This window comes from Arvicanthis niloticus, chromosome 20, assembly GCF_011762505.2.
Source record: "Arvicanthis niloticus isolate mArvNil1 chromosome 20, mArvNil1.pat.X, whole genome shotgun sequence".
Taxonomy (NCBI): domain Eukaryota; kingdom Metazoa; phylum Chordata; class Mammalia; order Rodentia; family Muridae; genus Arvicanthis; species Arvicanthis niloticus.
In genome coordinates, this window is record NC_047677.1 from 8,060,114 (window position 1) to 8,087,377 (window position 27,264).

General features: G+C 35.0%; 1 protein-coding gene across 2 annotated transcripts in view; it reads right to left on the minus strand.

Annotated features, from left to right (window-relative positions):
• Window positions 1–27,264, minus strand: part of Ascc3 (activating signal cointegrator 1 complex subunit 3) — a 265,284-nt gene that overhangs the window by 213,222 nt on the left and 24,798 nt on the right. For both annotated transcript variants that reach the window (XM_034524196.2, XM_076917041.1), the window contains 2 exons: window positions 23,986–24,545; window positions 2,818–2,938 (listed from right to left, as the gene is read on the minus strand). In XM_034524196.2, the coding sequence (XP_034380087.1) occupies window positions 2,818–2,938; window positions 23,986–24,545 (681 nt within the window). The remainder of the gene's footprint in view (window positions 1–2,817; window positions 2,939–23,985; window positions 24,546–27,264) is intronic.

Sequence of the window (27,264 nt, forward strand, 5' to 3'; positions counted from 1 at the left end):
TCAATCTAACCAAGCCTAGAATCAGTTTTCCTAAGCCTGAGACTGTCACGCCAATCTGATGCTGGACTGAGGTTTCACAGCTTAAATCAAGTACTATAGGGAACTCACAGATGAGGTGCAGGAAAAGACTTCATGGAACAGTTTTTATTGTTGTTGCTATGATTCTACTGCTTAAGCACAAAACAAAAATCCAACTTAACAGAAGTTTGCCTAAATACTGTTAGCTCCTCAAGGTAGACTGGTGACAGAGGAGCATATGAATGTCAGAGAAGAACTTGCCAAAGAAGACCAAGGTTCAAACAATCTTAATGCAATTCCAGCTTTCTTAGAACATTTATGAGGATTAGAGAAATTTGATAAATAATTTTTGTGCTGGGGACAGCATAACATGGCGGGGACTACTAGAAGTAGGCCAGGATGGAGACATTTCATAAGCCCATGGCAGCTCCTAGTAAAAAAAGATTCTGTCTGGGACCCCGAGAAGGAGGAGACACATCCCTCCAGGGGACACGTGTAGGCTGGAATGGAGACATGTCAGTAGCCTGCAGCAGCTCTTTGTAAAAAACAGTTGTTCCTATTTCTCCCAGCCTTAGCCCTGGACAAGAGCTGATAAATTTCATTTGTGCGTGACTGCTTTTCAGTTGGCCTTGGTGTGCATTAATTATTCTATTATATCTGACTTTCCTACTTCTTTCTCCTTCTGCTCTGGTAAATTCTGTGAAACTAGATGTTTCTTGATATAATGATTCTTAAACAATTAAAAATTGTGGCATAGGGGCACAGCACAGCACAGTCCTAATGGTCCCAGTACATGCTGTGTGTTGTCATCTTGGAAACAATGTAATAACTGCACAATGGTAGTTCCGGATTAATGTTTGACTTGCAAAGAAGGTTTGAAGAAATTATTAGAAAATAAAATAGAGCCAACATTGGGACCCCAAGAAAGAAAAATACTATTAAAGTTACAAAAATAAATTTTGCACAATATTTAAGAGTGGTTCCTGAATGAGAAAGTATAGAATACATATATCTTATACTAGTAAAACTAAGTCAAAACACTGGGACTCTTAGCAGAAAAGACTCATTGTATGTAACTTACAGAAGCAGAAAGCTGCTGAGCAGGAACTGCTGAATTAAGGGTTAACTTGATTCTTTCTGGCCACTGCCTGGCAGCTTCTCCCATGTCATTTATCATTAGAGCTTCAGAGGAAAATGCAAGTAGCTGACCTCGGAGCTCTGAGCTCAGAAGTATAATAAGTCAATAGTTAAAGCTTAAATAATAAGTTTGAAATAATTATTATTTTGGCCATAGGCCTTGGAATAGGGAAGCTAGAAACTTTGGGGAACAACTATAATTCTTGATTCTTTGTGGGATGTGGTTATTCTTTTCAATTTTTCTTTGGCAATGATTACACAATGTCTTTTTTTCTACCTGCTTTTGGAGTATCAACAAAAGACTGAGGCAAGAAAAAGGCAAGAGAGCAAGTGAAGAGCATGTGAAGATCATGTAAAAAGCAAGTGAAGAGCATGTGGAGAGCATGTGAAGAGCATACGAAGAGCATGCAGAGAACATGTGAAGAACATGTGGAGAGCATGTGAAGAGCATGTGGAGAGCATTTGGAAAGCATGTGGAGAGCAAGTGGAGAGCATGTGAATAGCATGTGGAGAGCATGTGGAAAGCATGTGGAAAGCATGTGGAGAGCAAGTGGAGAGCATGTGGAGAGCATGTGAAGAGTATGTAGAGAGCATGTGAAGAGCATGTAAAGAGCATGTGCAGAGCATGTGCAGAGCATGTGAAGAGCATGTGAAGAGCATGTGAAGAGCATGTGAAGAGCATGTGAAGAGCATGTGAAGAGCATGTGGAGAGCATGTGAAGAGCATGTAAAGAGCATATGGAGAGCATGTGAAGAGCGTGTGGAGAGCATGTGGAGAGCAAGTGGAGAGCATGTGGAGAGCATGTGGAGAGCATGTGGAGAGCAAGTGGAGAGTAAGTGGAGAGCAAGTAGAGAGTAAGTGAGGTGAGAGTGAGATGCACATGAGGTGAGTGGAGAGTGAGTAGAGAGAATGTGAGAATGTTAAGAGTGAAGAGAGAATGTAAGGTGTGTATGGAGTGCGCATGAGTGAAAGGAGAGTGCATGTGGCGTGTATGAAATGTGTCTGAGGAGTGTGAGAATTTGAGAAAAAAAAGAATGCACAGGAGGAAATCAGAGTGCACAAGAGAATGCAGCATGTGTGCAGCCTCAAGCTGCAAGCAAGCGAGAAATGACAAAGAGTAAGAGAGGAGAGAGAGCAAGTCTTGAAAATTTGTCTGCCAGTTTGTACCAGAAAAGTAGTCTGTGTCTACTTATTATGCGCCTTCCAGATATCCCTCCTTCCAGTTGAGAACTCTGATCCTGTGTCGAGGCTGGACCCTGACAATTTTGGTATTAATCAAAGCTGCCTTTGTCTTGCCCTTTAGGAGGCATCACCAGAAAAAAAAAATGACATGAAAAAAAGGTAAGCATAGAGAACTCAACACCCACTGAGAGAGGTATTAATTTCATATGCTCCATAATTAACGGCATATAATTCCATATGCTTATGATTTTTTTTTTAAATCTCTAAGGCTGAAAAGGTAGATTTGACTAAAAGTGTCAAGAAGTTTCATTTTCATTTTACTATTTGAAACCTGAGTCAACACCAAAAGAACTCAACACCGAGAGAGGTATTAATTTCATATGCACCATAGGGGCATATGAAACCAATGGGCATACAGGCCAATGGGCATAGGTGCCCACAGATTTTTCTTTTAAATTACAATTACTACCAGACTCTTACCTTGAAGAACCTGAAACTTATGATCACTCGAGGAATTAAGAAATCGATCCACAATAGTAATTCTGTTCTGGAGTAGCTTCTCAATCAGATCAAGTCCTTCGGGTCCCAGCAATTCAAATAGCTTTAAAAGAAAATAACAAAATGAACTTTTACACATTAAAATCCTATGGAGCAAAACAATAAAGTCAAACTAATCATATGTAATAAATAAGATGTAAGAAAAGAATCAACTTGTAAAAGAAATTCTCAACTGTCTTCATAGCAGCCTTATTCTTAATAGCCAGAAACTGGAAACATGTTCTCCACTGAAGAATGGCCACAGAAAATGTGGTAAATCTACACAGTGGAATACTACTCACCCATTAAAAACAAGAACAACATGAATTTCACAGGCAAATGTATGGAACAAGAAAACATCGTCCAGAATGAGTTAACCCAGACCCAAAAGGACATGCAATCTGAGATCAATGGAAGGAGGAAAACGGGGGCGGGGGGATGGGGAGGAGGGAAGAGAGGATGGGGAGAAGAGGAGATCATATGTAAAGAAAGCAGGGGAGAGAGAAGGGACATCTGCTGGGGGTAAGGGTGTGTAATCTCTAGGAGATGCCAGAGACCTGGAATGGGGAGAGGCCTTAAAGGGTCTATGGGAGTGACCCTAGTTGAGATTCCTAGCAGTGGGATCTAGATGCTCCTGAAGTGGCTACTTCCTATAGCCAGGCAGGACTCCAAGTGGTAGAGTAAGGACAGCAACGCACCTACAAAGCCTTTGGCCCAAAGTGTGTCCTGCCTACAATATGTGCAGAGACAAAGGGAATGGCCAACCAATGACTGTCCCAAACTGAGACCCATCCCATGGGCGAGAACTGACACTATTGATGATATTCCATTATTCTTGCAGATTGGAATCTAGCCTAATTGTCCTCTGAGAGGCTCAGCTCAGCAGCCAAAGAGATGTAGAGCCTCACACCCAGACATTAGATGAATACCAAGAGATATCAAAGAGTTGAGAGAAAGAATGAGGGACCTGAAGAGTACAGGGACTCTACAGTAAGACCAAGAGTCAAACTAACCTGGACCCTTGGGAGCTCCCTGAGACTCAATTACTAACCAAAGAACAAACACAGGCTGGACCTAGGGCTCCTGCACTATGTAGCAGATGAGTAGCTTGGACTTCTTACAGGTCCCCCAAACTGAAGAAAGTGCTGTCCCTGTGCCTGTTGCCTGCCTGCTGGCTTATAGACCCCACACCTCTGGTCTCAATGGGAGAGGATGTGCCTGGTCCCTCAGAGACTGGATGAGAGGGGACAGGGAGAGTTGATACCCAGAGGGGGACTTCCTCATCTAAAAAAAGAAGGGGAAGGGGGAAAGAGAGGACTTGCATGAAGGGGTACCAGGAGGAGAGGAAGGGCTGACATTGGGTATTGTAAAGGGAATAAACGAATAAATAAACAAATAAATTTAATTTAAAATAAAAGAAAATTCTCTACAATGGAAAGGAAAATCAGTACTTTTATAAAGACAACTTGTGGTTATATAATCAAAGATCATAATTCTGCTTTTAAAAACTATTATAATTTGAATACATAACTCTACATCACACAATAAATTATTATTTATAGTTTTCTCTGGTGTGATAAAATTAAATTCTAGGATTTAGTTTACTTGTCAACATTTTTCTGATTTTTACAAAGACCATAGGCTATTAGCTACCTAGTAGTTTACTAGAACAGCTGTCATTTTAGACTTAGAAAAAGATTTTAAATAATCATGAATGAATACTAAATTTTAGACATATTTTAAATACAGAATAAATCTGAAATCTAAAACACAGTTCAGAAAAGTCTTTATACACATATTACTTTCCTATACAAGAGTTTTCAAAAAGATTTCAGTCATGGAGTAAGAACAAACTTTAGGAGTCAGAGACCTACAATTAGGATTCGAAACTTTTTCTTCTGGAAAGGACCAGACATCATCAAATATGAGCTGAGATGACATACACACACACACACACACACACACACACACACACACACACACTTATCTTTTTCAGATTGTTACACTCTTAAATTCGCATGTGAAGAAGTTAAATTAACCAAATTTTGTTGTTTTAGAATTTATACACAAAGTCATAAGACAAAAACTCCTGGTGAGTGTATGATTTATTAAATATAAAATTTTTTGCTCTTTAGTGAAGTTATATAAGCAAAAAGAAAATAAAACAAGATGAAATATGAAGAATGATCCTGTCTTATCAACACTAAAAGTATCAGCAAAATAAAAACATGTATTATATGTCTAAACTATAATAAGCACTAATCCTATAAAATCTGGCCTAATAATCTTCTCATATTCAAGTACTAGTATTATTTGATTTTATAAAACCTAAACTGAGGAAACTTACATAAATTATCCTACATTACACAGATAATAGAAAAACTAAGTTTGAAGTAATACCTACCTGAATCTGAACATGATATTTTACAGAAAGCTATTATGAGTCTATGAACAGAGATACACAAACCAACTAGCAGATCTAGGGCTGTATGCCTAAATCACATTTACTAAATAAATTACATTTATTTAGGGATCACAGGTTTCACTTAGGTCAACCTGAATAGTAAGACAGCCTTGTAAGAAAAAGATCAGGAGTTTTTGGTGTTGATGATGACATACTGAAGTTTAGCCCCTTCAAATGCAAGGACTTTTAAAATATTATAAGCTCTCTAGATGTCTGAAAAAATGGTTAATATACAACAAGAATAAGAAATATATAATAACTCTTAAGTAACAAAAAGAAACACTGACACATGTTAAACTAAAGATAGACAAATGATCAGAAAAGATTAACACAGGATCCATATTTTAGCCATGGTACAATAAGCAGCTAATAAGAAGCATCCTATAAAATCTCAAGTATTTATTAAGCACTACAATATTTCTCTTCAGATTAATAAACCAATAGCAACCATCATATCTAGGAAAACAATGGTCAGTAAAAACAAATATACATTCATATAGAAAATAGTGTAGTTTCATTGGAAATGTATCAAGGAAATAAAATCATTTTCAGAAATCATATACAGGAAGCATTTAGTATATATTAAGAATATTAAGTACTTATCTTAGTAAAAGCTATGAAAGAATACAGTAAAGACTTTCTATAATCATAACTAGCATTCTAAGAAGGGATTAGAATGCTTTATTTTAAGATATAATGTTTTCAATAACACCTAGTAATTTTGCCTTTGAACAAAATATTGAAAACTTAAAACTTCCTAATGTCCCCTCCCCAGAAAACAGTCTCTAAGACATTACATCTTGCAGGAATCTAGGCCACTGATGGTTTTCTGTCCAAAGCCACTGGTCTTTCATCTGAGAACTAACTGTAAAACTATCCATAGCTTTTGAGGTATCCTTGATATCAATTCTGTCTCTTTTTTCAGCTCTTCTTGCTTCCAATTTCAAGAGTTCTTCTATGCATTGGTACAAGTCATTTATTCTGCCCGCCCCCCAACAAAAATATTTATTCAAATGTCAGGTACAAGGCCACGCAGGCAGCATGTACATGAATAGATATCACATTACTTAACATAATAACTAGGGCTACTAACTTAGGAAAGAAAGGAATTTGCTTTGTCCTGAAGTTCTGGCAGCACTATGCCTTCCAATGTGAGTAGCACATAACAAAGGATTCTGCCAGACAAGACCACTGTCACAATAATCCAGTATGTGAAGCCACTGATATAGTCAGGCAGACATGGATCTGGCTCCCATATTCTCCTTCAAGTGAATTCTTAAATCCTCAAGACTTCCCAGTCTTACTCCACACCAACATTACTCTGGTGACCCAACCTTTACCACCTGAACCTCTGGGGACACAATCCATACTCAAACCATAGTACTCTGCTCCTGAGAGTACATTCACTACCAACTATGGAATCAGACACCCACAAGTTATTCCACAACAAACAGATTAGTGTTTGCAACAGCAACTCTAAGTAACAGTAACATAAGTGATCAGCATTAGTAGCAAGTATCTTCACAAAGTCATATTACAGGCTTCAAGATAAGCCTCAATACATCCCAAAGAGAAGTAATGCAAAGTATGTTCAGTAAACACAGTAAAATGAAACTAAAAATCATAATAAGACAGTTTGAAAAATTCTCAAATATGTGCTAATTAAGTAACCAAAAGAATAATAACTAATTGATCCAAAGTTCAGGAAAATATATATACTTTTGGATGCAAATAGGAATAAGAGACAGCTGGAAGTGGATATGATCAAGTATGAAAGCATGAAAAAATCAGGAGTAAATTCAGAGTAAATTTTATGAAATGTAGTTAAAACAGTGCTTAAAAGGAAATTTATGGCCATACATTCCGTTGAAAAAGCATTCAGATCAACTTCATTTTCAACCTTAAGGTAACAGAGAAAGGAAAAGCAGACATGCAAAGAAAATAGTAAGCCCTGAGCACAAATAAATGAATTGCAGCACAGAAAAACAAAAGAGAGAATCAAGAAAACCCAAAGACTTTAAAACTTTTAGCTGGTTTAAAAAAGGGGAGATGGGGGAAGACTAGAATGAATTATGCATTACAAAGATTCAACACTGACAAACTAACTCAAGGACTTACAGACCACCTGTATAGACTGCTAGCAAGGGAAAGGATGATTAGTGGCCAAATCCAGGCCACAGAAAGACAAGGTTCAGAATTTGTTGTCAGCCAAGCAATTCATGGAAAAATTAAATTTTGCTGACGGCTTCTACTGAATCTTTAAAAAACGTTAATACCAATTCTTAACATTATGCACAAATTAAGAACATGCAAAAACATTTCTAAGCTGATTTTTCTCAAAGTCAATACTAGTGACATCCAAACCAAATGCATAACAAGAAAACTATAGGTCAGTGACTTTGGAATATGGAGACAAAGAGTATCTATGAAGTACTCGCAAAGTAAACTCAGAAACATATTCAAATATCTTAACTTAGATTAATTAGATAAATGGATAGTCAGAAAGACAGGACAGACATTGTGATAAAGTGAAATCAATGCAACCAATACAAAGCAGACACAACGGGGAAAATCGACCAATATGAATACCTTATCAAAAAAATTTAAAAAATGAACAATTAGTTTAACAAATGAGAAAAAGACAATTTTATTTTTCATGAGAAAAAATAAGTATATTGAAGAGAATTGTGTATCTTCATAAAGGACACCAATGAAAACTGACCGCTAACTATGGTATTGTTTCATAAAAGATCAAAATCGCTTAGCCATGAAGATCAGAAAAAAGACAAAGTCTCAACTCACCACTGCTATTCAACACTGCGTGGAGGTTCTAGCCAGGGCATTAGGCAAGAAAAAGATATATAGGGCATCTAGATAGAAAGAGAAGAAATAAAACTATTTATTCACAGATGACATACTCTTGCATACAGAAAATACTGCTGGAAATAATATTTTCTTCAAGGATGCACAAGATGATATAAATATATAAAAATCAATTGTATCCTGTACTAATAAAGAATAATCTAAAAATGAAACTGAGAAAATAATCCCTTCTATAATGTCATCAAAAATTACTGAGGAATTGTTTTTAAAGAAGAGTCAGACTTTTCTGCTGTAAAAGTAACTACAAAATACAACTGAAAAAAAAAACTAAAATCCTAAATAAAAATCAGTATCTATGAACCTGAACACATAATACTGAGATTTTTAATACAACTCGTATTACTCTACAGATTCAGTGCAATCTCTCCTAGAATCCCTGGTGACTTGTTTGCAAAAAGTAGCACAATAACTCTCAAATTCATACAGAATTGGGAGAAACCCAGAATAGTAAAAAGAATCTTGTGAGGATGGAGGAAAGAACAGTTTATGATTCAGGTCTCTATTTCTACACTCACAACAAAGTAATCAAAACCAAAACTGTGCCATATTGGCATACAGATAAACAAAACAAACAAGAGAAAACAACAACAGTAAAAATCCAGCATGTGACTACAGAGAATTGACTTCTGGTGGGTAGGTCAAGACAAAAGGAAGAAAGTCTTTCAATAAGCAACAATGGAATAACCAGAGAAAAGAGGGAAGAGGAGGAGAGGGGAAGGAAAAGAGAAAGAAAGGACAAAGGAGAAGATAAGACTAGTGCCTGAAATCACAAACAAAACTTAACCCAATGCTAATCAATGGTCTAAAGGCCTTAAAATCTAAAACTATAAAACTCTTAAGAGAAAACATAGCAGAAAATCTTCATGAAAAGGATGCTTAAATACTTCCTCAAAAATATGAGCAAGAAAAGACAACAGGAAATAAATAAAGTAAGTTCATGCTTCCAAGAATACACTCAAGAAAGTAAAAAGACAATGCAAAGAACAAAAAAATATTTGCAAAGACAGATGCAACAAGAAGCTTCTGTACAACATATAAATAAATCTTAATTCAGGAATAGTAAAAAAATAAAAATATAAAGCATTTAAGTTTCTCTATGAAATACACATCACTGTATACTAAGCGTGATAACACCCAATATGACACAGTCTTGAGGAAAACACATTTTAGGAGATCAAAGAGTTAAGGATGGCAAATGTGAAAGGGTAAAGGACAAAGATTCATAAGATGATTTAAGAGAAGAAAAATGCTATAATTGCATGTATCTGTGCATATATAAGAACTCATGATTTGTATACTTTAAATATATGCAAAATTACATCAGTAAACCTATAAAAAGATGCTCATGAGCCACAACTGCTTGAAATGCCAAGAGTTATCTAATTATTGCTTAGGGCTGAAAGATATGATTGAAACATTTTCCTGTATGAGAAGTTTTCATACTATTCCTTGTATTCTATGTACAAGTTAATGGAGATCACTGTATTCCAACACGTGTATACAGTGTGAACCAGTCTAATACAGTTTCCCATTTTACTCATTCCCACCCTACACAACCTTTACATTCATGCCAACCTTTTTAGAAAATATTTTAGATGAGTATTTTCTATTATTGTTAGTCAGACACAAGGCCTGCCTCAAAGATCAAAGGTAGTATTAAAGAACTTTCTACAGAACGCGGTGGAATCAGAAAAGTAGGAAGGGATGAATAGAAAGGATAAATCCAATATTTACCTATGTCATTATCCCTCATGAAGCACACACATATACACACTATAACAGGAAACACTGGGGGGGGGAGGACAAACAGTATGGACTACTCTTCAAATTTATCAAGTCTTAAGATTCTGTGAATTCTTAAAATGAGGTATTAGCCCTCATGAAGCACACACATACACACACTGTAACAGGAAACACTAGGGGGGGGGGAAGAGGTCAAACAGTATGGACTACTATTCTTCAAATTTATCAAGTCTTAAGATTCTTTGAATTCTTAAAATGAGGTCATTTCTTCTAGAAGAAAATAATACTGTCAGAACTAACCTTGCACATTCATCTTCTTAACCATTCAGCTACTTTATCCTGTGTTTCTTGTTCACAAATGGGAAATTCTAGTAAGAAATATTTTTGGACAAAAACAATTTTAGAAAACCACTAGCTTGCAATCCCACCAGCAACGAAGGAGTGTTCCTCTTTCTCCACATCCTCACCAACATGTGCTATCACCTGGGTTTTTTTTATCTTAGCTCATTCTGATTGGTATAAGGGTAATTTTGATTTGCATTTCCCTGATGACTAAGGACTTTGAACATTTCTTTAAGTACTTGTCAGCCATTTGAGATTGCTTTGTTGTGATTCTTTTAGTTCTGTATCTCATTTTTTGATTGGGTTGTTTGGTTTTCTGGAGGTTAACTTCTTCAGTTCTTAATATATTTTGGATACTAGCCCTCTATGGGATGTGGGGTTAGTGAAGGTTTTCTCCCAATCTGTGGGTTGAGGATTTGTCCTATTGACTATGTCCTTTACTGTACAGAAGCTTTTCAGTTTCATGAGGTCCCATTTATCAGTTCTTGATCCTAGAGCCTGAGCCATTGGAGTTCCATTTAGGAAATCTCCCCCACCGCACACCAATGGGTTCGAGGCTGGAAGACCAGCAATCTCAACTAACCTGGACCTCTGAGATTGCTTAGACACTGAGCTACCAACCAGGCACCATACAGTAGCTGATATGAGGCTGCTAACATATACAGCAGAGGTCTGCCTGGTTTGGCCTCAGTGAGAGAAGACACACCTAACCCTCGAGAGACTTGAGGCCCCAACATGTGGGGAGGTCTGGTAGGGTAAATGGGGAAAGACATCCTCTTGGAGATAGGGGGAGGAGGAATGGGATGAGGAACTGTGCATACCTGGAAGCTAATTTCTAATAAAAGAATGTGGAATAATGGCAAAGACAGTAACTTCTTAATAACACTGTTAGGATCCCATGATTAACAAAACAAGCAAATAAGAAACTATTCCATTGTGAATGCATGATTTATGTAACTTCCAGACAAAGAATTTTAGCAGAGTACTGGGATAAGTGGCCATCATATTTAACAATTCAAAATTACGTTTTCTGTAACATTTGTCGTATCTATCCACTCCAGGAGCAGGTACCCTTCCACACACAAACTAACTTGGCACTGACAGTGACTATTGACAAAGGTACAGCTGTCTGGGTCATTGTTCACTGTTCTAATACAAGAACCAAGAGCTACAAAAATAAAAAGGAAAGAGAGAGAGAGAGGTTAGCTATGTGTACAGAGACATCTATCAAAGAAATCTGTACAACACAGAAGAATTCAGCTACCAATGAAAGCGTGATCCTGCAGGATTAGAAGACATAATAGATACAGCTGATATGCTTCCCTGGGCAGTTTGCTACTGTTGTTGCTTTGTCTGAAACAGCAAGTCTTTCTATAAAACAATCTGGCCTTCAACCTGCAAACTTAACACTTCAGATTCCCAACTGCTGGAACTATAGGTATATGCTACTATTCCCAGCACTAGTAAATATTATTCAATATTATCTACTTATTATTTGAGAGCACAGAATATGTTAACATTCTTGCTGCTAGAATAAAATACTTTTTGACCTATATTACTATTTTCCTTTAAATTACTAAATAAAAAACTATGTTCATCAGATTAAAAGGCTTTTTTAAAAATAGAATATACACAGCATAATTTTAAAATAGTATTTTTTCTTGTTTCTTGATGTGAAAGTTTATTAGCTGGATACAAGTTTTGCATCTTTCAAGATGCAAGCCAGCTCTGAAAGCATGGCTCAGTGGTTAAGAGAATGTACTTACTGATAAGTGCATATTAGCCACAAAGTACAGAATACCCAAGATATACCCCACAGATCCAAAAAAGTGAAACAAGATGGAAGGTCCAAGTGAGGATGCTTAAATATCACTTACAAGGGAGAACAAAATAGTCATGGGAGGCAGAAGAGGGAAGGAGGGACCTCAGTGGAAGAAGGAAGGGGGAGGGGATAGTGGGTAGGGTCAGGTGAGGGCAGAGAAAGAAGAGAGGCCCAGATTTGGTATAAAATGCAGAATACAAAGAAAAACTAAGCTCCATTACTAAAAGCACTTTCAGGTTAAGATCTATTGCTGCTGACTATCCCCAATCCAAAATGTTTGAGATAGAAGTGGATTGATTTTAGTTGTTTCAGATTTGAGAACATTTGCATATGCATGTAAAACAGCTTGAGAATAGGACTAAAGATTCGTTTCCTATTTAAACTTCCTACTGAAAGCATTGCATTCCCACTTTAGCTATGTTCTACAATCGGAGAAATATTCCTCAAAGCTACTACTATGTTAGAATGTAACATGTCCTTCACATCTTAAGTGTTTGAGCACTTAGTGCCCAGCTGGAGCACTGGGAAACTGAGGGAACCTGAAGGAGTTGGATGAGAAAGTGGGTTACTGGGAGCAGGACTCCTTGGGGTTTTACACCCTAAACACAAGTTCTGGTTCACTCTCTGCTTTCAGAGATGCAGCAGCCTTGTCTTCCTGTATGCCATGCTTTCTCTCCCATGGCCCAGGGACTGCAGGCCAGAATAAAGCCTCCCTCCCTTAAGTTGTTTCTTGTCAGGTGTTTTGTCATAGCAATGAGTGAAGTAACTAACAGACACCTTCAGAAAAAAAAAACAGACTCTCCACCACACAAGAACAAAGACAATACAAATACTCTAGTGATGGATCAGAATAAATAAGCAACCTAGTTTAAAGTATTAGTTTTCATTTTTATCCATAATTTTATTAGGCTAAGTCTACTGTCAGGTACATTATATAAAAATTTGTAAGCATAGAACTCCAAATTTTTAAGCCAAAACACCACATAACCCAGTTCAATTTTCTAATGTTATCCAATCTTAGATTTTAGAGGTATTCTAAATTAGGCACAGAGATACACTGCCACCAATACTGAATGTAGCCTTCACCTTTTTTATATGAATGTCTTTAAGAAATCTGTAACTGAAATGTTGGGCAAAATCAGAGGAAAAACAGATAAGTAATGAAGAACTAAATAAGCCAAGAGTGTTGGCTCATCCTAACACTTGGGAGGCTGAGACAGGAGAACTGCTATGAGTTCAAGGATGAGTTGGACTAAAAAATGAGGCCCTACTTCTAAAACAAACAAACAAGCAAACAAAGGAAGTATTTGCCCACAGTGTGGAAATAAACCAATATTAAGGATAACTTTTTAAATTACTTCATATCATTTTTAGTCAACTCTTAATTTCATCAATTGTATCAATCAATAGGCATTTTTTAAAATCTTATTTGCAAAACTTAGATATGAGTATCATCTAATGAACCTGTAGTTACATGGTGCTATTTATATTCCAACTAATAAAAATTAAATAAAATTTAAAAGAAAAAATTTTAATCCCCTCGTCATGTGTGGCTATTAGATATCACATTAGACAGCAAATACAGAAAAAGTATTTTCACCAATGTAAAAAGCATTGACATGTAAGTTATTTTTAGACTATTGCAAAGTACTGTAACACTCATCAAGTATATGTTTAAACTACATAATCTGATTGTACCTTACTTATGAACTGGATTGTAACAGTCAGTGGTTTACAGTATGATTCACTCTGTGTGGTACACCTTACGGGTCTTAACAACAAACAATTACAACAGCATTTGATTCATCGTTATCATACACAATAAATTTATCTCCCTAAATGTTCTTGGTATAACTCATATTCATCCATTTCTACCCTCCCCCCCAATTCTTCACAAGTATTTACTGCTTCACTGACACAATTTCATATAAAATATTCATATCGCTTATTTTAGTATATTTGAAAGTTGTACCAAATACTATAATCAATTATTACAAAAGATATAGGAATGAGTACTTGCAAACAGTTTTTTTTTTATAACTGAACCCAGGACTTCATCTATACCAGAAGACATATTCTTTGTGCAAGTTATTTAATCTTTTATTTAGTTGACCTTGAGACATTTAAATTTATTTAAACTTGGAGCCCAGGCTAGGATCAAACTAACAATCTCCCTGTTTTAAGGAATGGTAATTGTAGACATGCCATCACCAAGCCAGACATCAACAGTTAAAATATACAGATACAAAGCTCACTTCCACTGTAAAATAAATACAACTAAAAACTGGATATAATAAGACCTTCATGCTCTTTTGTAACTAAAGAATGGAAAACTCTCAGAGGACTTATTAGTTAAAACAATTGCATGATTTATTAATAAAATCTAAATCATACATCAAAAAATAAAAAGCAACACTACCAAAAGCTGATTTCTTAAATCAAACAAATATTAGAAAAAAAAAAAAAACACGAAAAAAGTAGAGACTAGGATAAAATGACTAAACCTACTAAGAGAGACAAAGACAGTGATGAATTATTTTGTAGCAAAAGGATTAAATACTGGGACCAAGTAGTTATTTATATGGAAACATAGAGTTGTCAAACCAAATTTAACAATGAAATGGAATGTCAGAATAAGTACTGGAGACTCTGAAATGACATTAAATTCTGACCTCTGATATTACTGTAAAGGCCACAGTAGCATTAAATGTTCTTGGAAGAAATACCTTTCTTTCTTATAGGAAATTTTCTGAAAATAAAAGAAAGCTTCACAAGTTTCTTTTATAAAGTTCCAATATTAGATTTTAAAAGTGAATACATTATAAACTCTCTACTCAGGCTCGTACACTAGGCAACATATAAGGATGTAAAAGCAACTTGTTACAGCATAAATAATTTCTCAAGAAAAGAGAGAAGAGGAATTCTGATTCTCACAAATTAAAGAAAACTCATCCATTTCCATTTTAATTATACAGATATGCATTTTAAAGCTTAAAATGTTATACACATTAAAGTAGTAAAGAACATATGTTACAATTAAAGTAAGCATAGTATACAAGCTAAAATTATTTAAGCCTTTGAGGTAATAAGCAATTTCCCACTTGCATGTGATATAGACAAGGTGACTGTCCTGATTTTGTTTTTTGTTTATTTGTTGGGTTGGGGTGTGTGTGTGTGTGTGTGTGTGTACTTGACACAAGCTATAGTTATCTGAGAAGAGAGAACCACAATTGAGAAAATCCTTTCCTATAATGGCCTATAGGCAAGCCTCTTAATTTATGATTGTTGTGGCCCAGCCCATAAAGAGTGATGTCATCTCTGTACAGGTAGTTCTGGGTTGTGTAAGAAAGTAGGCTGAGCAGGCCAGTAAGCAGCACACCTCCATGGCTTTTGTTTCAACTCCTGCTTCTAGGTTCCTGCCCTCAGTGATAGACTGAGACCTGAAAGTTGTAAGCTGAAATAAATGGTTTCCTCCTCAAGTTGCTTTGAACAAGGTGTTTTATCACGACAATAGAAACCCCAAAACAGTAATAATAATAATCATAATGGTAATAATATATATTATCATATATATTATTACTCTGAAAAGAACTCTGAATCTATGATTCATGTATAATTAAATACTGAATAATTAAAATACATAGATATAATTTTATATATTAATCCTCATTTGGTTTGTGGCATAGAAAATTAGTAAATATTCATACACTAAAATAAAGTCACAATGAATCTAAAAAACTATCATGAAAATTAGGACAGCATTTATCTCAAAGGAGAAAAGTGCAATGCAAATTACTGCTGCTTGCAGAGAATTATATAAATTATATTTTCATAATAATTAATGACCACTATTTCTAGGTATTTAATCTAACATAACAATTTAGCAAACCTAAACCCAAAGTCATTTACAAGTTTAATTAAAACAACTTGAACTGTGATCAAGATTTATTGTCATAAACTAGATATAATTAGATGGGCAGGGTGGTGGTTTGAATGAGAATGACTCCTATAGGTTCATATAATTGAATATGCACTAGTTAGTGAAACTGTATGGGAATGATTAGGAGGTGTGGCCTTTTGAAGGAGGTGTCACTGGGAGTGGGCTTTGTGGTTTCAAAAGACTGGCACCATTTCCGTTAGCTTCCCCCATCCCCTCTCTGTTTCTTTCTGGTGGATCAAAATGTGATCTCTCAGCTGTTTGTCACCATGCCCTTGCTCACCACAATAGACTTTTACCTGGAACTGTACAGCCAAATTAAACACTTTCTAAGTTGCCTTGGTCATAGTGTCCTATCATAGTGATATAAAACCAACTAAGGCAATTAGTAAAGTTAAGCGAGGAAAAAACTGTACCATTAGAAGTTTGGTTTACATTTTAATACATATATTGACAGTTTCCTAATTTATAGAAAGGAAATAGGCTAACTTCATCCCAAAAGATGTTTACAATCTTAAGAAAGAACACAGATAACTGAACAAAACTGTCTACTGTCTTTAATATTTATCTGAATGTTTACATCATTTTAAGTTTAATACTTGTTTACAAACTGGTATTTCATGTGCTCTTCCAAGTAAGTCTGAACAACTTTCATTGTATCAGATCTAATTTTATGATTTACTTTCCTTTTAAAATATAGACATACACACATACACACACACACACACACACACACACGTACGTACACACACACATACATATACATACATACAGTCAAACTTCAGGCAACACAATGGTGTTGGATTGATAAACTTTGTTAGATTACTTTTTATTTCGAAAACTTTAAGAATTCATTCCACATAGTAAAAAAAAAAAAAAATGAATGAATGAATTTAAAGAATTAAACTGAAGACAATATATAGTCTACATTTATACCTGAAAAGATACAATTTATCTTGTTACTATAAAATGAGTAGAATTTTACAGTAATAATAATAATTTTAAATGCAGAAGAACATATGAGAATCTGGTAAGAATCAGACTGACATGATTTACAAAAATACAATTCCATACTTCATACTATACATAGTATAGCAGTGTGTGTGTGTGTGTGTGTGTGTGTGTGTGTGTGTGTGCGCGCGTTGGGGGTGGTTGCTGTCCTATAGTAATTTCCTTGCAACTGAAACATTTCATATTGCACAGGAGATTTTTAAGACAAAAGATAAACAACTCAAAAAACATCAGAAAGTTCCTGAAACTGACCAAATTCAATAGGACCCTTTCCCTCAGAATAATCAATTAAGGCCAGATGAGGGACACTCTCAGACAAGTCAGGAGGCAAAGACAACTAACTCTGAGACCAGCAGAGCTGCCTGGAAGAGATTTAGACCAACTGAGTCACTTGTAAAACATACTCTCAAATCTCTTGAGCTGCCTATATATTGTATAGTGTGCTTCAGGTTTCCAGCTTTTGTCAGCAGTAACCAGTACTAGAGTGGGCTTTGGTGATTCAGCTGTCCTTGAGTCATTTCTGCTTCTGTAAATAACCTACCATCCACATTCCTATAGGTAATGCCAGTAAAACTCACTGGTTCACTAAATTGGATTTTGGCGGTATCCTTGCTTTGGTTTGTTGTGAACTCTCCATCTGTGGTAACTAGACATGTATGTACACAGTGAGTCTCTCAGAAAAAGTCTTGTCACATAACACCTGTTCTGTCACTTAGCACTTTACTTCTCTGAAACAGAATCTCTCACTAAACCTAAAGCTAAACTGATAGCCAGCAAATCCCAGCAGTCCTTCTGTCTGTGCCCATGTTCCAGCACTAGGTTATAGGTACCCAGGGCCATGCTCATCTTTTTATGTAGGTCCTAGGAACCTAAAATCAGGTCATAATGCTAAAATACATCTCAAGTGCTCTTACCATTAAATAATTTCTTCAGCATTTCTTTAGTATTTCTTACAAAATAATATTTAATAGATTTAGTGTTATTTTGTAAACATGCAGCAAATCAACTAAAATACTAAACTTTTCTTTTAATTTTGAATAAAACAAATAACAATAGTGGTACTGATCAAAGAATAGCAGTGTACATTGCTGGTACCTTTGAGAATATAAATAGGGTTTCAGAACATAAAGTTTAGACTACTACATTAAGCCATGCTAATTACTCTCATAAAAATTTCAAAGACACCAGAATCATGTGAGATACAAATAAATATAGAAATCATAGTTTTCGCTCAGAAGACAATCTAACCAAATAATTCACAGTTCTTAGGATCAGGAAAAATCCAAAGAGATATGTTTGGAAATGAACATGTTATGGGGTCAAGAAGTACCATCTGCATAGTTGCAAGAGATAATGCTAACATCAAATGTCAGGTTACAAATGCTACAGAAAGTGACATCTGTATAAACGCAAGCCAAGACCATAAATAAATTCAAAACTCACTGTTTTCCTAGAAACTAATTACACAGTAACTCTATCAATATTGACACTGGCATTAACTGTGCTGCAAATAGCATTTATGTTACAATAATAATAATATGTATACTACAACAGACCTAGGCCATGCTAGCCTCTGAGATGTCACTTGTCATTTCTCAATATTTCAACCAGCCCTTTAGTACTTATCTGAAGGCACAGATATAAATTTATTTTATAATTTTGTAAGGAATACAGTCAAAACTCTGATATGTTGAAACATTATGGTGCTAACAGTTTGAGAAACATTGTACTAGTGGTTCATATAATACCACAAATGCTCATAATATTATGAATATTCTGTAATATAGCTTTACAAGGTCTTGGTAATTTGTCTACCATGAAGATTACCTGGCTTTATGGTTTTTAAAAAACTCTTCAACTCTTCATGCTCTTCTCTTAAAAATATAATGAAAGCTGAAGAGACAGCTCAGTGGTGAAGAGCACAGGACTGCAATCACAAATACTATACTTTGGATCACAAACAAGGCCCATATAACAGCCTGGTATAGTACAGTATCCCAACCTCCATGGGGAACAAAAACTAAGACAGATCACTGGGATTTATAGGCTTCAGACCTAGCAAATAAAACAGAAACCCTAGGTCCATGGAGAGAGGCTTCCTCAAAAAAATAGGAGGAGAGAAACAGAGGAAGGCACTCTACAACCTCTTCTGGCACAGATGCAGACACACAGCTGTATGCATACAAACTCATACACACAAACAAATAAATGCATGTATATATGTATGAATGTATGAATGTATGTATGTATATATGTATGTATGAATGTATGTATGTATGTATATATGTATGTACGTATGTCTTCTAAGTGATAACATGTTATAGCAATAGAAGGTCTATGCTATGGGAAAAGTTCCAGATTTCTAATACTGTTTTGTTTTGTGACTTGAACCTAAATTTTGAATTGGGGCTCTATGTTTTTTAGTTGTTTGTTTTACATGAATTTTCATCCAACAACATGACTGCTCTGACAAGGGATCACATCCAAAAACCTTCTAGGTCTGTGTGTTCTAGCTGGAATAACAAACCTTTAATCTCTGTGGCTAGGATACAGACATGCCCTCCAAGTTAGTCTGTAGAAGGAAGAAGCCTTGTTTGAACATGCCCTGTAATTGAGGGACAGACAAAGTGATGAATTAAAGAAAGATTTGACAAAATGAGTCAGAGATAGGATATGCTGAACCCTCACAAGAATGGCATGGGAAAAAAGCTGACTTCAGAGAGCAATGAAGTGAGAAGAGTTCAGTTTGGAGCAGTTCATTCAGTTCATGGGAAGTTGGGAGGAAGATTTTTCAAAGCAGCAAAGCAATTCAATGAGAAGATGAGAGATGCCAGTTTGAATCAGTCAGCTTGGAGAGTTCTGAGCCAGAAGACTGACTTGAACTAGCCAGCCAGAGTTCAGAAAGAAACAGAAAGGGTGAGCTTATTTAGCATTAAGTCTTAGAGGCAACAATTATATCTGGAAAATAAAAGATACTTTTATAGTTTGTTTCCATCTTTATACATAAGAGAACACAACACAAAAACTGTGAGAAAAGTGCTTATGTCAGGAGAGATAGCCTGATCCAAGCTTATACATAATAGCCATTTAAAACATGATAGCTTTACTGTTACTGCTGATATTTTATACTAATACTAACTTTACTATAGGGGGCAGTTGCAGTTTTAATAATTTTTAAAATAATTAATTCCAACAGGTTAAACAATCTTAAAAGCTTTTATAATTATAATGACAATAGTCTTAAAAGAAAAACTACTCAGTCAAGGGTCAATTAGTCACTAACCTATATTCAAAGCTAGAAAGCATGCATTAAGGAACAAAAAAATTAGTCTTCAGTACAAAAGTAGCTTTTTCTATTCTTAAGTTACATGTAAAAATATGTCTATATAGTTCTGATAAATTTCTACAACAGTAGGCAACATGATTATTTAAAGGCTAGGCATGTGACATGAGGTGCCAGCACTCAAGAGGAGGCAGCAAGATGATCATGAGTAGTTCAGATTCAGCCAATACTGCCTAGTGCAATCCTGTTTCAGAAAAGCAAGGGCTAGAGACAAAGCACAGTGATAAAGAGCTTCACTAATCATGTGAAAGGCCTTGGGTTTGATCACCAAGAACACTATATTAAAAAAATAAATGAAAATTAACTTTGTTATATATGATTGCCCTTTTCATTGCCTTCTTCACTGGCTTATGTAAGAAATAAAAGTAAATAGTGGAAAGATCTGAATTCAATACCCAGAACCAAAAATACACTCCACCACTTCAGGAAAAAATTTTAAAAGCTTATAGTTAAGAGAACTTGTTCCACTAGCAAAAGCACAAGAATAGGTTCCCAGCATCCACATGGTTGTTTACAACTAACTGTAACTCTGGTTCCAGAGGATCTGATATTCTCTTTGGTCTCCATGGTCACACATAAAAGTAGGCATAACACTCATAAAATACAATTTTTTAATATAAAAATTTAAATGAAAAATTTAAAAGCTCTAAATGTGTTCACTGCTAAAACAAAGACATAATTGCTACAGGTGTAATCACGGACTTTATGTTCATATTTGAATCTCACTCCACAAGTTGGAGGTAGAAGGAGGGCAACAGAAAGAATTATGACCAAAATACATTGTATGCACATATAAAAATGCCATAGTAAAAGCTCATTATAAAATTAATACACATTAAAAATAGATAACAAATAAGATACAGCACATTCTGAAGTGAAATCAAGTGAAACTATATATAAAACAATATACTATACCATCCTGATGAGATGACTCAGCAAGTAAACATGTTTGCTGCCAACCTTCAGGACCTAGATCAGTGTCCAGGCACATATAGAAAGGAAACAACTGAGTTCCAAAATTGTCCTCTAACCTCAACACCTATGTGTATGTATGTCATATCTACACACACACACACACACACACACAGAGCGAGCGAGTGAGCGAGAGAAAGAGAGAGAGAGAGAGAGAGAGAGAGAGAGAGAGAGAGAGAATGAATAATAATGAGAATTTACTATAATATAATTAGATAGACAGGAACCCAAAATTCAAACATGAAAAGCTTCTACCACAGAACATAAACCTTACCAACAGGCCTTCATTTTATTTACATATAGGAAGCCAAATACTGAGAGGATACCACTTGTACTTCTAAACACTGGCAAAATGAAATATTCAGTAACATATAAAGCAGCCTGTTAAGATCACATTAAAAATATCACAAAATCAGACAGTATATTTCAGAGCAGTTTTTCGTACATTAGCAAGGTATGCCAGGCATTGCTGTGTGGCTCCTGCATCTCTGCACATCCTTTTTTCTCTCATATCCCTGTGTATCTTGAAGCTTGAAACACATTATTTTTGCTAAAGCCTGAAATATGTCACCTAATGTCCTGTTCACCATAAAATATACTTCATCATATTTTATAACCAATTTCAGGCTTAACTCCGTCTCTGTATAGTTTTCTTACTCCATGAGCCATCTACACAATCTATGACTTGTTTTTGCTCTTACATTTGTAGACAGCATAATACCAACAGTTATCTGGCAACATGTGTCCTCTTCTTTAGCAACTATCCAACAAAGCAAAGTTTCTAACTAAATCTTTAAAAAAAAAACCAACAACAAAAATGTTTAATTAAAATTTGTGTGTGTGCGTGTGAGTGTGTACATACATATAAGTGCATGTTCATATACACAAACAGGCATGAATCCCTTCCAACATGTGGATTCCTGAAATTGAACTCAAGCTGTCTGTACTAGTAGCAAGCACTCAGTTATGTTGCTAGCCTGTCTTCATTCTTTTGTGTCTACTAACACTGCATCTACAAACACAGAATACACAGAATAGCATAACAGGCGGTGAAGAACATTCTTTGAAACTGGATGGTGTCCTCCCTTCAACAAAGGGAAACAAGGGGACTTCAAAAAAGAAATTTTAAAAAAAAAGAGAGGAAAAAAAAAATCCAAACTGTGTTCATTTTTTTAAGTTTCATTATAGGCACAATACTAAGCTAAAAATCAGTAAAAGCATTTTTTATCATAAATTTTAAAACAATATTATTTGAATAATATTTAAAAAGATTCAAGTTATAATATAAATATCTGGCATAAATTAACCCAAGTAAAAATACCTATGGACTATGAGACTGACCACAGAAGTAAAACATGGTCCCTTACTTCAAAACAGCTAACACTAATTCTCTAATTTAAAACAATTTCTCTGTAAACATTTATGTGATTTTAAAACTTTCATTAGTATTTGCAACAAAATAATGATAATAATAATAACCAAGCCTAATAATCACATCTACCATCTGATTTTTCCATATGCTATGACATTTTACACACAGGGTAACAGTTAATGATTATACCAATCCTTTATCAATCATTCTATTAGTATCCCTTCGAAAACTAGCAAGAAAACTAAGCTTCATAGAGTGAGCAGAAGGGTGGAAATAGCTGATTTCAAAGTGTCTGCTCTTTTTAAAATAGTACACCATATCCACTAATCTTTTGGCAAACAGGTTCCCGTAAATATGTACCCTTATATCCACAGATAATAGTAGTTCTCACCCTTTATCAAAGACATTTCTCTTTGCAACAGTGGGAGATGATTACAGAAAACCACAACTGATTAAAATACAGAGTACAAGTGATCAAATGTTCACTGTCCCAACTGACAGATCTATAATACAATTCCTGAGCCTAAGGTTCAGAGATCATTGTGGAAGAAGGAGCAGGAAGAATATAAAAGCCAGAGGAACTGGACTTTGCTGTGAGGTTATGTCTCCTAGAAATGTCTGAGATGCTATACTCAGGAAGTCTGGGTAATTGGTAATTAGCCAATTATTTCAGATTAATTTGATTCTTAATACTTACTGTTTCAAATGCAAATTGATCAAAAATTTTCTAAATGTCAGATAAATTTAATATATATAAAATTTCTAAAACTCTGGAGAATATTTTGTCATAGAATGCTTAAAAATACAAAATGTACAAACAGTAACACAATTATTCCTAAAGCAAGCATTTAGTTTGTCACTTAAATCTATGTATTTCTCAAAATAAGAGTACTAATTACTGCAGTGAACCAGCACTTTAAGTAGGAGTGTCTCACTTTCACTCATTACACTCAGTCTTCCTGTAAGGACCCACTGGAAAGCTACACTGCCTCCTATACTTGGCTAGAGAGCTCACTATCAGCGACAGTGCAGAAGGTTAAATATTTTATGTTGACTATCTATGTTTAAAAGGCTATTCTGGGATGAGCAATGCTAAAACATCTACTTAGCATGTGCAAGGGTCTAGCTTCAATCCCAATACTACAAGAAGAAACTAATTTTTAAAGAGCTACTGGTTAAGGTAGTTCATGTTTACATATAACTTCAGAAACTTCAACTGTACCTCATCCTGAAGTTCATCACCGCTTTTAGCAGAAGCAAGCATGTCATATAAAGTGCAACAAAGATCTTCAACTCTTGGTGCTTCAGTCATTTCCTTTAAAGTTGCATTTAAGTATTTCTCAACTTCACACCACAATAAGGAGCCATTTGTTTTTTCCACGGGCTTGAGCTCTGGGGTGTAGGATTCCTGAAACTGTTCATTCAGGAACTTCTTATAGTCTAAGCTTATAGTTTTCTGGGCTTCACCATTTACTGGTAATTCATCAAAGTGGTCCAGATCATGCATGTCAAAGGAAAATGCTAAGTTTTTACCAAAAACCACTCTATCGTTACATTGGTTCTCTGCCATCTGGACAAAAGCAGCGAGATCATCTTGACTAAAATGAGAAATAATTCGATTAGTGGCATTACAAGCTGAAGTAGCAGATGATGATGGAAAGGGACCAAACATCTGTCTGATAGCCTTTGTCTCCATGTAACCAACAGAGTCCGTCATGTGAAATGTCACAAAGAGAAATGCGGCCCCACTTTCAATTGCTTCTCTCCCATTCTCCGTTCCAACTATTCAAAGACAAAAACAAAAGAACAGTGTTAGCTCAACTGAATCATCATCCAAATTAACATTAAAAAAAAAAAAATTCTTCCATATTTTTTGTTTTATTTTGATTCTTAAATTTTGTTTTGAGTTAAATCAATTTAGGACCAAAGAAATCCATTCCCAAATTCCCAAAGAATTATGTTCAATCAACCAAGAACATTTTAGTTCAACCAACCATTAATCTATATTAAGCACAGAACCTACTTAATAAAAATTCTTGCCTCTTTTTAGAAATGAGCTATCAAAACTTACTTAAAATTTTAAAATTAAGTTGATAAACTATAGTAAGATTTTCAGAATTACAGACATCAAAGTCAGAGGAGACCCTGCACACTCATAGCTTTCTCCACAATCTAGACAATAGAACTACATGACAAGAAAAGTTATATATAAACATATACAGCTCTCATTCAGAAACATACCACCAGAATGTGTTTATGTATGTTTAAATAAATCTAATTCACCATATTACAAAATATGAAAATTACTATCTATGAGAAGTTGCCCATAGGGAATAAGTAACCCTGGAGTAGAACACACTTGGGAGGAAGGAAGGAGATGATAACAAATTGACTTCAAAGACCAATTCTCATTTCACATTAGAGTCACTCTTTGTTTTCTGTGTGTTTGACTATATTTTTAATATTGCAACACTTGTTCACAATGTTACATACAGCTGAAGCTGTTGTTAACAGGTAGTCTAAATACCACAGTACATCTATGCCATAATTTAATAGTGAATTGTTTGCACTCACAGGCTATCACAAATGATGTCATCATGAATACACACACTTCAGTACACACATACAACCATTTTTAATTGTATTATTTCATACCAAGACTTAAATTTTCATTGGTTTAACTACTACAAATACTGCTCAATTGATTCAAATACTTGTACCAGTTCCAACTGTAGCAGTAACACATCAACCAATTCCTGGTACTGACCAAGAATTGCGAGTTCAATCCTCTCAACTTCAGCTGCCCTGAGGAGGCATGAAGTAACATCTTCTCAATGAGGATGAACATTTCTTTCAGATTTACTGGACATCTGATTAATATAGAAAATGCTTGTGCAAGGCTCTGGGTCATTTTTATTCACGATCTACCCTTTTTTACTGATTTCCTTGTTGAAGAGTCTTTGTCATTTTTGTACAAGATCTATCCTTACTGATATATAAGAGTTCTTACTGAGTATGGATAGAAATGATTTTGACGATGTATCCTGAAGGTCTATTCCCCACACTTCATTCTTAATGAAGAGTCAAAGTACCAATCATTACCTTTATGATTCTGTATTTTATTTTGTTTAATCCATTTTAGCAAATGTAAAATCATAAAGATAGTCAGCATCATCCTTGAGAAAATTATCTTGTTTTGTTAACTCTATGAGCTGTTTAGGATTACTTACACAGGCAAATTTATATGCATACACAAACATATACATTACTTACACACAAACAAAAACACACACAGAGAGAGAGAGAGAGAGAGAGAGAGAGAGAGAGAGAGAGAGAGAGAGAGAGTCCTGCCCTGTCTGTGCCATCACAAATCAAGTGTCTCAGTATCAGGTTAGTTTCTAGACTCCATTCTATCCTTTTGTTGTACATGTCTGTTCTTTGAGCAGTATCTAAAATGTAAATTTTAATATCTAGTAAAATTTTTCCTGTATATTTCTTAAGACTGATTGATCTGCTTTTGGTCTTTGAAATTTTATAATAGCTTTCAGAATATTTTATCCATTTCCAAAAACACATAAATACAAACAGTAGATAGATTTGGGTAACAATAGTACCGTTATAAACAATTAAGTTCTAATCTTTAAGATAACACTTCAACAATTCGGCCTTCTTTAATCTCTCAGTAGTATTAGAGCTTTCCATGAAGAAATCATGAAACTCAACATTTGTAAATTTTGATGCTTTGTAAATGTAACCTAAATTAAACCATATTAATCTTTATATATAACTTTATTAAAAATTACTTAAAAATAAATGTCATTTTGAACTTGTTCCCAGCAAGTACAATTTTTTTAACTTGATCTGGCTAAATTTCTCTAGATACAGTTATGACTCATAACATTTATACCTTTTTTCTTTTCTTCTTTCCTAAATTATATTAGAAAGGATTTTCAGAGTGCAAGAAACAGAAGTGGTGCTAGATAATCTTGGGTAATGGCATATTGTAAAGAATCTTTCCTTCTTTTATGTGGCAAATAATAATTATATCTACATATAGGGTAATATTCTAATGTGTGTACATGTGAATAATTAAATTATAATAACTAGCATTTTGTTGTAGATTATGATTTTTTTCTCCTAGTTCTTTATTAAATACATGGATGCAACGTTAATCATACTATTGTGCTTAAAACATTAGAACGTACTCCTACCTAGCAGTACTATGGTACCCAGCAGCCAACCTTCTTCTGTGTCTGTTCCCTAGCATCCCTAGCTTCCAGAAATCATTGTTTTCAGAAGCTAATGGCACTGTACCACACAGTATATTTGCTCCATCTTTTTTTTATTAATACCCTTTATCAGAGTAAGGCAATCTCTCTGTATACCTAGTTTGCTAAGAATGTGTATCAAAAATAGCTGTTACATATTCATAAAATGCTATCTCTTGAATAGTCATTAATATTTAAAGCTGTTACTTTATCAGAAATCTTACTATTTCCCA